This window comes from Planococcus citri, chromosome 1 (assembly GCF_950023065.1).
Source record: "Planococcus citri chromosome 1, ihPlaCitr1.1, whole genome shotgun sequence".
NCBI classification, from domain to species: domain Eukaryota; kingdom Metazoa; phylum Arthropoda; class Insecta; order Hemiptera; family Pseudococcidae; genus Planococcus; species Planococcus citri.
In genome coordinates, this window is record NC_088677.1 from 78,217,975 (window position 1) to 78,232,192 (window position 14,218).

The window sequence follows — 14,218 nt, forward strand, 5'->3', positions numbered from 1 at the left end:
TTTGATGTAAAAGTAGGGACAAACGGCACACGTTGAGTGTATTTCATTGGTGGCAGCAAATGTATGGAAGGGTTGGATGGTCACTAATATTTTTTGCATATGATGTCACGAATACCTTATACATAGAATACGTAAATTCGTTCATTTTCTATTGCTAATAGTGGAAAAAGTGATCTTGTCTACCGCTACATTTTCTGGTTCACATTATCTACAAATTACAGAACTTTTAATCAATTTTTGGAATTCTTAGTGTCTGTAAATGACAAAATTTCAAATCAATTTTCAGAATTTGCCTTTGATTCTAAGTGATAAAAATCTTAAAATATGTTCAGAATTCACATTGTCTCTAGATTACATGAAAAAAAATATGGGTAATTTTTACAAACATTTTCAACTATTCTAGCATAATAACCGGATCCCATTCAAAAATAAGTACATATCACACCTCGGGAGTAATAAGGTCACATCTCAAAAAAGTGAAATTTTACAGGAGAGTGATTTTCTTTTTTTAAAAAACTTGATTAATTATTTTTATCAACTTTTAATTAATTGTGAGGAATGAATAGCACCTCATTTTAAAGATCTGGTATCCTACCTTCATTTAGCATAAGAACACTTTGAAAAATAAAATCTTAAAGAGGAAATATTTCAATGTTTGGAAAACATTTTGAGTTATAACCTTTCATTAAAGTTGATCTGGAGGCGAAAGGAAGTGTCCAAAAAAATTTCATGATAACAAAGATGCAGAGAATTAAATTTCCAATCGACATAATGTCGTTAGTTTTTTTCTAGAATGCTTAATATATTAGTTTTTGAGTTTTTCTCAAAAAGCTAAAATTTCATGATATGTGCAAATTCATTTTTCTGAAAAGTGATCAATTTAAAAAAAATTCCATTTGGTACAAACCAATAAAAAATGCACTCCTTGTGACTATTTCTAACTGACAAACATTCAAAACAATCAAAACTGTTTATTAACACTTTGTATGTACGAAATTTGCTCAAAAAAGGTGGAGTTTTTTGAGATATACCCTTATAACTCCAAACAACTTGCAATGTTGTTGAGATTTTGAGTTGTGAAATGTGCCCAAAACTCTTTTTTTGATTCAAATATATTTACTTAATCTCAAAAATATTCCTCCCTAAAAAAATGTTTTAATAGAAAAAAACTTGACCTGGGTAGGGATCAAACCTAGGTTGCCACTGTCCTACTCACTTCTGTCATGTTCTCTAACCACTAGACCATTGCCGCTGTTGTCCAGAGAGGTCTTAAAAGAATATTCAGTCCATTTTATTCTGGACTTGAGTTAATTTATAATCAATTATTGTAAATGTAGTTCGATCAACCCCTTTGTGGATAATGTTCTGACTTTTTCAATCAACAATCGTGTAAAATCATGTTGATAGTTTTGTCGAGTCCACTGACGACTTCGTCAGTGCTAAGCGGGTAGTAAAAATCATTTTGTTTTAATCATTTTTACTAATGCAAGGTTAATGTGTAAAAATTACTTGTGTCAAGGTAATTTTTACTATTACAGCCGTAGGTATGCTGGATTCTCATGTATTTTAAATGTGTTTTAAACACGTTTTAAACACAAATTAATTTGTTTTGGATTCAGTTTTTCAAATATACCTACATTATCCAGTCATCAACTTTCAGGATGTGACGTCAAGTTGTAAATAGTTATTCGCTTCAGCACCAGAAAATGTATAAGCGCATTGTCTTACGACAATGTCCTTCCTTTCGTGTTTTACCCACTTCTGATGTGGTAATTTGTGTCTCCTTCAACATATTGATTAATTATGCTTAATCAATACAGTTCTTTTGGATGCACTTTTGATCTACCCGGGCATCAAAGGCATTTCTTGTAATACATCGGACCTCGCGATACATACCTATCGAAGTACCTAGTATGAGTGAGTACCCCGTTTGGATAGGTAAAGTATACAGTGTCTTTGGTAAGTATTGAGAAATACTTATTTGGGCCCAGTGGTCCCTTCAATTAATTATAGTTTTAGTATTAATTAATGGAGTTAACCGAAGTAGGATAATTACAACTACTAGACCTGCCAAGTTAATTTGTAATAATTGTAATTATATCTCAATTACCCTAACAACCAAACGATATTGTTCCATGTCTTATGCAGAGCGATGTCATGTCGCTCCTATATCTATACAATGGCAAAATGTCTGCCTATATCGCTAAATCGCTGTAAATCTATCGATATCTGAACTATATTCAGAGACATTCAGAAATCTGATGAGCTATTTCTACCAGACATAGTACTGCTTTACTGTATACCACATAGATACCTATCTGAGGGATGTAGTTTTGATATCCAGGATATATCATTTGATATATCACAGGATATCTAGCCTATGTCTGTAGATTTCGTCATATTTCTAATCGATGTGCATGAAATATATCGTATGTATATCTTTCTTGTGAATTTTTGTGTAGAATTTTCAAAACCACATTGGTAATAAGTCTCAAAGAGAATAACAGTGAGTTACAAAGAATAATGTTGGGTTTAAAAAACAAAAAATCAAAAGTTTTTTACTCTAGAGATATAACAATTATTCACTTTAGTAGTTTTTTTTAAAAACAAAATTATTCTCTATAACTCACTGTATTAGCATTAGCTACAAGACTTACAATCTACACCAATACAATTTTTGAAATTCTACACAAGAAATTGATAAGAAAAAAGTACATACATATAAATTATTTCAAGAAAATCATATCATTTTTGAAATCAACAACCTCTCTCAAGCCTCTCACACTCGCTTCACATTACTATAGCCAAAAGGTTACAGAAATCCAGCTTACTAGAAACCTTAAAAACAAAAGCCCAGTAGCCAGGGAACTTCACTCATGGGCACCACCAGCCCAGGGAGGAGGTACTGGTGATGAATTATTTATTTCTTATTATTTTTTGTGCCAAAGTAGGATATTAAGAAAGAATTAGTTGAAGTAAAATAAAGTACCTCAATGAAATCAAAATTGTAGTCTAATTGGAATTTGCATTACTAACTTCATTTACAATATTGAAAAGTTCCATAAGATGCCTTGAGAGCTTGTCCAAGTATAGAATCATTGGGATATTTTCATTTTGTTCCAAAATTCACAATTTTCACATTTTTAGATACACAATCAAACACAAACACACATACACTGATTTAGAAAATGCATTTAAAAAATTCCAACATCTTTAAAAAACAAAAAACGGACACACTCATGAAACACTCGGAAGAACAGTTTGAGAATGAAAAACCATCATTGTCACTTTTCAGCCATCTTTGATAATAATTTATCTCTACACATTGCACAAGTTACAGAAAACCAAAACAAAATTATAGAAGAAATCGTTCTATATCTTGAGAAATCTATAGGATGACCCTACTTTTACTCAGAATCATCACAATATAGTAACAATAACTTGGAGATATTGCAAAACCTATATCCTTTTCTAGATATCCAAACGATATCTACTTACAGAAATTATGATAGGGAAAAAGGTGTTGAGGATATATATAGATATACTTGCGACATAATCGATATAGTCAGACATACATACGACATCATTGTACAAAACTGAATTCCATAAATCGTGAAATGCTATTCAGATATCTAAGTGACATAAAAACGCTAAGTTTGGTTTGTTAGGGTATTGGTGTTATTCAGATCGATTATGTGCTAGGTAGTCACTTAGTAGGTAATTGGTCTGAATTATTATTACTGATCTAGGACGTAAGTGGCAGGTATTCGCCTGCCAATTTAAATAATGATCAATACGTGATTATTTATGTATCTTACGTACCTTCTTTAATGTAACTAATTAATAATAAAATATCTTAGTAGTGCTACGAGTGTGTTTTATTATGATTGGATACATCTGTGCATAGTTTGAAGTGAGAATTACTGAACCTCTACCTATTTTGAGCTATCCATGGACGAGGTAATTATTCCCCGCCTAGGTAATAATTATATGCCGCATTAGTTAGGAACGAATTAAAATAACTCCTACCTCACTCAGTCACTCTTACTCTCACTCTATCAAACTGTTAAAACGAGATACGATTGACGAATAAAATAAAACGTTTATTCGAATCCACATCTAAAATTAACGTCAAAATCAACGGATAGTTCGTGATAATATTCCAAAGTATTTTGTGCACTCTCCAATTTTCCCATTAATTCTTGGAGTTTTTCCTCTATCTCATCTTTCTTGTCGTCATCCAATTCCTCTGCAAAAAATATACAATGAAGATATTATGTAAGTAATACGAGTACAATAAGTACAATTGAAGTCTATTATGACCAAAAAAATACGATTTTGAAGAAAATGTCTACCCAATAAGTAAGAAACCTGCAATCAGTTTAGACCCAGCCCCCTCAGGGGGTGGGTGGGGGGCTTCGATTATTTTCACACTGTCTCGAGGAAGTCGAGGTACTCAACTTCAGCAGCGCATACCTCCAAAGCTGAGATACTTTGATCAAAACTGATTTCACTGTTGAAAAGGTACTGCATTTTAAACTTTTTGAGGATTTTGAAATTTTCAAAAGTTGAAAGTTGAAATTTCAAAATGGCGCTGTCAGTGGGAGCCACAATTTAAAAAAAACTTCCATGGATGTACCTTTTGATATTTTTTCGAAATATTTAATTTAAGAGATGGAATCCTGCACCCCCTCCCCCAAATTTGGGCAAAACTTTAAAAAAAATCTGGGGCATGTGTTATATTGAATTGTGTGTTTTTGGTGAAGTTGAACACTAATATGACGTCAGATTTTTGATTGGACCCATCCACGGCCCCCAGCACCCCCCCCCCCACCAAGGGAGTAAAAGTAAAAAAAAAATGGTTTCATTCGTGTGACACATGAAATAGTATGTTTTCGATATCGCTAAACACGAATGTATCCGTAATTTTTCAAATTGATTTCACCCATGGTCCCCATTAACCTCCTCAAATGAGTAAAAGACCAATAAATAGGTAATGATTTCCATATTCTGAGTAAGATTGTATTGGAATAGGTATCTGACGTCATATTCGTGTTCAGCGTTACCAAAAACACACTATTTCATGTCTCTTCGCACGAACAAAACACTTTTTTGAACTTTTACCTCATTTGAGGAGGTGCTGGGGGCCGTGGATGGAGTCCAATCGAAAATCTGACGTCATATTCGTGTTCAGCGTCATCAAAAACATACAATTCGATAGATCACATGCCCAAAAATTTTTTTTTTGAAAGTTTTGCCCAAATTTAGAGGAGGGGGGGGGTGCTCCCCTCCATTGAAAGATCCCATGTTGAGAATTGAATAATTCGAAAAAACTTCAAAAGTTACGCATAATATGGAAATTTTTTCAGAATTTTAAATGGTAGCTCCCATCTACAGCGCCATTTTAAAATTTCAACTTTCGATTTGAAAGTTCACCTTTCAACTTTTGAAAATTTCAAAATATGTACTTGAAAAGTTCAAAATGCAATGCCCTTTCGAACTGTGAAATCAGTTTTGATCAAAGTATCATATAGCTTTGGAGGAATGCGCTGCTGAAGTTGATAGTGAGTACCTCGATACAATGTGAAAATAAGTGAAGCCCCCCCCCCCACCTGACCCCTATGGGGTCTGAGATCAAACTGATTGCGGGTTTTGTACTTATTGGGTGGGTAGTCATTGTAAAAAAAATTGAGCGAAATCGAAAGACATGACTCAAAAACGTTGGTCGAATTGAGGTGGAATAGCTCGACTATTATCAAAGTAACATTCATGGTTCTTCATCTTACTGTTGTTTCCGATGAACTCGCTGTACACAATTTCTCTTTCTTCCTTTGCTGATTTTCCATCAGCTCTGGCCTCTTGTAGCTTTGTAACCATTTGATTCAGTTGTTTCACAGCGGCTGTGGCCTCTTCTAATCCTCTAACCATTTGAATTTGATTCGCTTGTTTCAACTGCATAGCCTCACTTCCTTCGTGAAAGGTTGACTATAACAAACATTAACATCATAAGTACGCAAAAATGTTAACATGGAATCAATAATAATGTGGTCACCAACCTGGAAAATGCGTCGTACGAGTATTTTCGGCACAACGCATCTAAACATGATGAATCGAATGAATGTCACACCACAGAACACCTGAAACAAACGGAGCACTTACTCTAAGTCATAAACACATGTGATCAAATAATAAACGTCATACAGTAAACAATAGGTATTCGAGACAGATGATGGAGCTAATTAAAATAACGGAAACTATATAGGTACCTATTAAACTCAAATAACGCAATTGCGATAGATTTTCAAGCAATCGCCAATCGATCAAGCAATCCGCGAGAATTTCATTACAAAAAATATGATAAAAATGTTTTATCTATTCCAGTCCAATTCCAGTCCCGTTGATTGAACGTTTAGCCAGGTTATTATTTGAATTTGAAATTATTGTTATAAAAAATTCTTCAGATAGCGTTTTGAGCCGGACAAGTTTTAGAAAAAGAGGGGGAAAATGGGGAAATATTGTTGCATTATTGTTGCCAACTCACTTTGTTTGGAGAAAAAACTTTTAAATAATAAAAGAAATAAAAGTAAAGTCCCTAAAGTCCAAGTACTCCAAGTATCAGAATGAACAAGTATTAGAAAAGTTGGCAGGAAACGGGGGGGGGGGGGAGCCAAAAGGAAAAAATGTCAACTCAAGACTAGAAGTGATTACCTTAATCGTTCTCAAATGACTTGTCGCTCTCGCTTTTGCGCAAATCGTTCGCGAACGAATTGAGTTCAGTTTTGATTTTGGACGACAGATTTTTTTTACCCAATTTGAACCTTCTGTGATTCATTCGTTCGCGAACGATTTTTTCATAATGGCAGTGCATCATCTGATGTGATTCTCGAATGACTCGTCGACTCGTCGTTCGTTCGTATCTCAGAAAATCGTTTTTGAACGAATCAACTCGAATTTTTGTTGATGGATTTGTGAAGTCAAACTATCTAGGTTAATTTTTGATAATTCATTCATTCGCGAACGATTTTTGCATCTCAGTGAATCAATCGCGAACGAATTATTTTCAATTCGTTTTGATGAATGTGAAGAAGTCAGGTATGTATTTCGCTACGTGTTTTTTTTTTTTTACTGAATTTGATTTTATATTTTTTGTAAGTGATTCAGTCGTTTTCGAAGGATTGTTAATTTTGAGCAAATCGTTCACGATTTTAATTGACGATTCTGATGAAAGACTAAAGCATGAAACTTGACATGGCCAAGCCATTGACAGAACTTCGAGTCGATTGGCGACGCGAACTGATCAGCTTCTTTTATTTTCAATTACATAATTTGAAAACGTAAAATTTTGCCTCGTCTTTTTTAAATGAATTTGATGTAGAAGTAAAGTGATTGAGTCGTTCTCGAAGGATTTGTTAATTTTGAGCAAATCGTTCGCGAACGAATCGACTCGAAGTTTTTTGTCAATGGCTCGGCTATGTCAAGTTTTATGGAACCATCTTTCATCTGAATTGGTAAATTGGCGATTCATTCATTCGCGAGCGATTTCTTTTTCTTTGAGCAAATTATTCGTGAACGATTTTCACATCCTAGTGAATCAATCGCGAACGGTTCAGCTTCTTTTCTTATTAATGAATGCGAAAACGTGAAATTTTGCCACGTCCTTTTTTAATGAATTTGATTTAAATGTGAAGTGATTCAGTCGTTCTCGAAGGATTTGTAAATTTTGAGCAAATCGTTCGCGAACGAATCGACTCAATGTTTTTTGTCAATGGCTTGACTATGTCGAGTTTTAACTTTTATGGTTCAATCTTTTGTCTGAATTGATTTAAATTGGCGACTCATTCGCTCGCGAACGATTTCTTAAGTTTTATTTGTATGGTTCAATCTTTCGTCTGATTAGATTTACACTCTTTGTAGTTTGTACCATGTGGAAATTGTAATCATCTTCGTTGTGGCCTGTGTTGATAAATGGAAAAACACTACAGAATAGTCATAGTCAGTTATTGTGATATCGATATAACTCGATGATTCATAAGATATGACGAACTTCAATTCTGTGCTTAAAACGTGGGCTTAATTCGTTCGCGAATGGTTTGTTCAGAAACGAGAAATCGCTCGAGAACGACTGAATCTCTAGGCACTGAATCAAATGTACATACTACGAAGAGAACGTGGCGAAAATCAACTTTTGCAGATGCTCCAACAAGAATTTCCAAGATGATTCGTTCGCGAACGGTTCCCTCAAAAACAATGAATCATTCAAAGAACGACTGAATCATTTGGAAATCAATTCATATACTGCAAGACAAAACGAAACATCCTTAAATCTGTCAATCGTTCGCGAACGATTTGCTCAGATGAGAGGAATCGTTCGCGAACGAATGAATCACTAAAAAAATCAATTTACAGAACTCGAATTTTTCAAGTTTCATATTTATTTTTTCATCTGGTTTGATTTTTGATTCATGTTGGCGATTCACTCATTTGCGAACGGTTTTTTCGCCTCTCAGTGACTCAAGCAAGAACGAATCATCTTGATAGATTTATGATGAAGTCGAATTTTTCCACTTCTTTTGATTTATGACATTATGAGTAATTTAGTCATTCTTGAATGATTTGTTGATTTCGAGTGAATCGTTCGCGAACGAATCGTTATTTGATTCGTTCACGAATGATTTTCTTTCTATGAGTGATTCAGTCGTTCTTGAATGATTTGTCAATTTCGAGCGAATCGTTCGCGAACGTTTTATTCTATGAGTGATTCAGTTGTTCTTAAATGATTTGTCGATTTCGAATGAATCGTTCGCGAACGAATCATTATTTGATTCATTTCATTAACGAACGATTTTTTCTATGAGTGATCCAGTCGTTCTTGAATGATTTGTTGATTTCGAATGAATCGTTCGCGAACGAATCCTTGTTTGATTCGTTCACGAACGGTTTTTTCTCCTACGAGCAAATCGTTCGCGAACGACTCATTCGCAATTTTCATCGATAGAGCTAAGAACGTCTAGTTTTGTCATATATGTAGTGTACTTGTTATGTGATTTGATTTCCAAATTATTCAGTCGTTCTCGAACGATTCGTAGTTGCTCAACAAATCGTTCGAGAACGAATGAACTTGGGATTTTGTTGGTAGATTTTGTGAAATCTACGTATAGTTTAATGGTCTGATCTTTTATCTGGTTGGATGTGAAAAAATAATCCATTAACATCGAGTTTTTTTTTCTACTTCATTGGTCCGAAGTCTGAAAACATTGGACCTTCGAACGATGACGTCATCAAAATTCTAACCTTTGATCGAAGCTTCACAAAAACAATATTCCAGCAGTCTGAAAAAAACAGATTTATTTATAAAACTTCTTTGAAGGTGTTAAAGGATTACAAAATTTGATAATACATTAATACACTTAGTAAAAGTAGGTAGGTACAATAAATTAAAATTTTTTTACAAATCGATTAACTATCACAACTTATAAAAAAAATCCAGCTAGCGAAAACCAAAATTCACAGTAATTTATTAGGTACTTATAAATAGGTAGAATTTTTTTTTTTACTTTGGAGAATCGAACAACCTTAATTTATAGACTAATGGAAATCGTTTTTTAAACGAATCTTCTTCGGCATTTTCGAAATACCACGTCAAAAAGTAATCGAAACTTTCAAGATATTTAACGAGCCTTTTACCATTGCTAGTATCGATTCGTTTCAGATCAGCTTGCTTCACTGCCACATTACGAAACACATCTTCTATCGGTAAAGATCGCTTAAATTTAGCGACTTCGTCTTCGTCGCCCAGCAACCAGACTAGAATATTTTGAATATCGTCGCTATCCGTGTACTGAATTAGACCTAAAATCATATACTGTTTGAAGTAATCGAAAAAACGAGTCTTTAATCGCGTCACGACTTCTTCGTCCGATGCAAATGATTCGACAAATTCCATCAGCCGAGTAAATTCTCCCAATACGAGGCATTTGCGTAAACAACCGACAGTTCTGGGGGATAAAGCGAGCTGATTTTTAAACTCAGTTCCGAATTCAGCATCTTCAAAAACATTGTCGATGAATTCGTTCAGTAATTTGTAATGGCTACGCAGACAGTCGACGTATAAAACAGCATATTCATCGAGGTAACTCGATCGTAATATTCTTTTTGCCAAATCTCTTCTTTTTTGAGTGTCGGGACAGCAGAAAGTGAGAAGGTCGTTGAGGGCGTTGAAACAGCCTGCATTTATCAGCCAGTCGCCATATTGTAGGATATTTTCATTTAGGCCTGTGGCCATTATGTCTTCTTTGAATGAAGTAATTTCGCCATCGTCTCGAAAACACAACTTCATTATTCGTTCCAAATGATCGACTCGTACACCGCATAACAAATTCTGCCAATTTTTATACCAAAATGTGGTTCTCTCTTCTGCTGTAGCATCCTGTAGTATTGTGATGAGAAATGACATGTCTTTAAGATCGCATGGACTCGTGTGTGTTTTGATTATAGAAAATAATGATCTTTTAAACACCAAATTATCAAGTACTGGTTGTTTCAGATGCTGTGGAGCACTACTCCATAGCTCGCTGCAAAAACACCCTAAATTTATCTGTCGTCCTTTGACGAAAATTTGGTTTTTGTCTGTCGTAAGCAGATCCATGACTAGAAATTGAAAATTATTTGGCTTCATCGCGTGCCCAATGTACATCCAAGTGGCCAAAGCGCATTCTGGTTTAAAATCATGTAGCAAAAGACGCGATATCAAAATAGCACCTTTTATACTGACAAATTTTCTAAGGTTTCGTTTGCCTAATTTAGGTAAAATACACCTAGCGAATAATTCGGTATCGGTGCAGCTTTCGAATATATAGATTGCTACTTTTAATCGCCTTTTCGAAGATATACGTTTCCAAAAGTACTCCATCGATGATTTGTTATTCGATTCGCCTATATCGATCATATGCTCATCGATACAATCCCATGGCCATTTAACAGGCACCCAGTTTAGTTCGTTTCCGTAGCAGCAGATCCAGTAGAATAATTGCGGACATCGGTAGAAATAAATTTCATTTAAATCTATCCTCGTGTTAATATGTGGCCAAATCTGTTCGATATCATTTTCGAAGCAGTACAGACAAGCTATTTTGAATTTCTCATCTAGAGAGAATCGATCGCATCGCATCATTAGTTTGGCTGTACGAACGTAATGAATGCCTCCATTCCAGTCCCAAACTAAATCGAGAAAATTTCTCAAGATGTAATAAAAGTGGTCATCATCGGTGCTATGATCAAAAACGTGAGCCCAATGATAGCAAAGCCATTCCTCCAAGGAATTTCTAAACTTGTATAGGTATTCGTACAATGAATGGTAGATCGCAGATGGGAGATTAGGGAGTATATCCTCGAGTCGAATTTCTTGAGTTAAATTAAATTTGTTCGAAGGCTTACTTTTATTGAGGTATGTGTGGATTTCTTCCTGCCATAGTTCCACTACTGCTACGATGGATGAGATTTCTTTAAGCGTGATGGGGCTCGGATAGACGATATCGTGTACTTCGGGCGGCGTTTGAGTCATTTTATGTGTCCGGCTCGATGTTTGGGTGTGAATTTGATTCGAATGGTAAATCTGGAATCCAAAATGTTGAAATCAATACGTTATTTTTCTATAAAATTAAGTTACTACGTGTTTTAAGCTTAAAAAGATTGTGAAAAATTACTCTGTTGACTCATGGCTGGTAACGTGGTGGCTTGGGTATTTCATCATCTTTTGGATTTCTAACGGTAAACCAGTTTTGAAAAATGAATACGCGAGAACGCAATGCCTTAAAACTTACGGAAACCGGTTTCCTATCTCTGAAACGCTGAAACCTACTAAATACGGAGGCACATGAGGTTGTGTGTTTTTTTTTTTTGGTCAAATTTAACCCAAGTGGAAAAATTTCAATTTTTGGAAAAGTTTTCAAAAAGTGTCAATTTTTGTGGGAAAAATGTCAAAAAGCTTCAATTTTTTGGCGAAATAATCAACAAGTGTCAATCTTTGATATACAATTTGTTGAAAGTGTCTTTTTATCATTTTATGTCAAAATTTTCAAAAAGTAATAAGTATCCATTTCTGGTGAAATTGTCAAAAGGGGTAAATTTTTGCCAAAATTGTCTAACAGTCCTGTTTTCGCCAAGATTGCTAAAAAAATATCTTGTTGTTGACAAAATTGTCAAAAAATACTGTTTTTTTATCAAAATTATCAAAGAGTTTCAATTTTTTGCGAGTTGACGAAAAATTGTACTTAACTTAATGCTTTTTGTGAAAATTCTTGGCAAGCAGTTTTTTGATAATAGTAAACTGGTCGTAATTTTTGCCAAAATTGCTCAGAAATTTGTGCTTTTTTTTGGCCAAAATGTCCAAAAAACACCGAGTAAAAAGTCCACTTTTCGTTTTAATTTTTGCCGAACAACATGACGATAAAATACACTCGAAAATAAATCTACGCTGTAGGCTTCAGAAGCAGTCGAAATGGTGAAATTGTCGAGGTTCAGGCCGGGGGATATTTTCAAACAAGATAGTGATGGAAAACTAAAACTGGAACTAAAACTGAATCAGTGTTGAAAAAAATTTTTTTTGTGGTGTTTAAAACATATTTTGTTGATTTAAACCTAAATTCAGGTGTAAAATGTTGCCAGTTTTAAACGTGTTTCAAACAAAAATTTTCGTTGATTTCTGTTTCTCCAAAAAATTCTATTTTACGCGTATGCCAAATAGTCCAGTCATTTTAGCAAAATTTTTAGTCAAACCTCGAAAAAATTGGGGGCAAGCTTAATTTCACATTATTTGTTCAGATTGGTCTCTAAAACAACCCATCAAAAGTTTCTCCCCGTAACTTGCCGGCTACCCCCGCAAGAGGTCATTAACCATTGACGATACAGGTTTTTCGGCTGTATCGCCAAAATGAAGGGTAGTAGAGGAAAAATGTTCGAACAAAAATTGTTCTACGCTAAATTTCCTATCAGCATGACCAGTCCCGCTTTTCCCAAAATGACGATTTCACCCTTACTGAGGAGGGGGTGAAGTTGTCAATATGAAAATTGTTTTAAAAAATGAAAAACGGCAATTTAAAACGTGAACTCGATTCACGGTAGACTCAAAAATATTTTGACCAAAGTTGCACACTGCAACTTGTCTCCTACCCCCGCAAAATGTCATTAACCTTTGTCAATCTACGTTTTTCGGCTATATGGTCGAAATGAAGGGTCGGAGGGAAAAAAGTGATTGAACTAAAATTATTCTACGTCAAATTTCCTATAAGGATGGCCAGTTCAGTTGAAATATATTTTTCGATTTTTGGTGAATTTTTAAAAATCAAATTTAAGCCAAAAATGAGAAAAAAAATCAAAATTTTACCAAATTGAGCTACAGAGCTGAAATTTGGAGCATACCTTATTTTCGACATGCCAAATCGATTGGAAACAATTCCAACCCGTTTTGAGCAGTTCTGGAGCCTCCAGAACATTTTTGAAACTTGAAATTTCCACAAAATTTCATTAAAAGCAGTTAGAAATCTAAAATTTATTCTGTAAACTAATTTCAATATGCTAGGGAGTAGACTGAAAGTAGATTTCAAGTCGTTCTGGAGACTTCAGCGAGTTTTTATAAATTACGGAAGCCTCCAGTAAATTTTTGAAACGTGTAATTTCTGCAAAATATCATAAAAAGGAATAGATTTTGTGGCATTTTTTGAAAAACAGAAGTTTTTAAAAATCTGCTGTAGACTCTAAAACGGATTGAAACTGCCTGCGATCCACCTCAGATATAATGTCAAAAATAAGATGTCTCTGTTTGGTGAAACTTTATGGAAATTTCGAGCATTGCAAAATCTGCCGGAGGCTCCGGTAATTTCCAAAAAGTCACTGGAGGCTTCAAAACGTCTTGAAATCTACCGGTAGTGAACTTCATAGCATACTGAAATTAGTTTATAGAGTGAATTTTTGCTTTCCAATTGCTTTTAATGAAATTTTAAGTTTCTAAAATCTGTTGGAGGCTCTAATAATTTTCAAAAGATCGCTTGAGACTCCGAAATGACTTGAACCAACCTGCAGTCGACTTGATAGCGTATTGAAATTGGAGTACACCGTCAATTTTGGATTTCCAACTCTGTTTGGTAAATTTTTATGGAAATTTCGAGCATTGAAATACCTATCTGCTGGGGGCTCCAGTAATTTCCAAAAAGTCGCTGGATGC

General features: G+C 34.6%; 2 protein-coding genes across 2 annotated transcripts; both read right to left on the reverse strand.

Moving 5' to 3' along the window:
* Nucleotides 1-4,082: 4,082 nt before the first annotated feature.
* LOC135842669 (uncharacterized) lies at nt 4,083-6,401 on the reverse strand. The gene is made up of 4 exons (XM_065360234.1): nt 6,267-6,401; nt 6,057-6,137; nt 5,787-5,985; nt 4,083-4,249 (listed from the first exon to the last, which is right to left on the reverse strand). Exons 2-4 carry the CDS (start codon nt 6,102-6,104, stop codon nt 4,104-4,106), a joined length of 393 nt encoding a protein of 130 aa, XP_065216306.1. The 5' UTR covers nt 6,105-6,137; nt 6,267-6,401; the 3' UTR covers nt 4,083-4,103.
* Nucleotides 6,402-9,328: 2,927 nt separating this feature from the next.
* LOC135833927 (uncharacterized) lies at nt 9,329-11,795 on the reverse strand. The gene is made up of 2 exons (XM_065347758.1): nt 11,703-11,795; nt 9,329-11,611 (listed from the first exon to the last, which is right to left on the reverse strand). Exon 2 carries the CDS (start codon nt 11,558-11,560, stop codon nt 9,551-9,553), a length of 2,010 nt encoding a protein of 669 aa, XP_065203830.1. The 5' UTR covers nt 11,561-11,611; nt 11,703-11,795; the 3' UTR covers nt 9,329-9,550.
* Nucleotides 11,796-14,218: the final 2,423 nt, after the last annotated feature.

Coding starts and splice junctions, on each gene's coding strand:
- LOC135842669 (XM_065360234.1), bottom strand. CDS start 6,104: ATGTTTAGATGCGTTGTGCCGAAAATACTCGTACGACGCATTTTCCAG. Junction 5,986..6,056: donor TCGTACGACGCATTTTCCAG/GTTGGTGACCAC, acceptor TGTTTGTTATAG/TCAACCTTTCACGAAGGAAG. Junction 4,250..5,786: donor CGAGTTCATCGGAAACAACA/GTAAGATGAAGA, acceptor TATTTTTTGCAG/AGGAATTGGATGACGACAAG.
- LOC135833927 (XM_065347758.1), bottom strand. CDS start 11,560: ATGACTCAAACGCCGCCCGAAGTACACGATATCGTCTATCCGAGCCCC.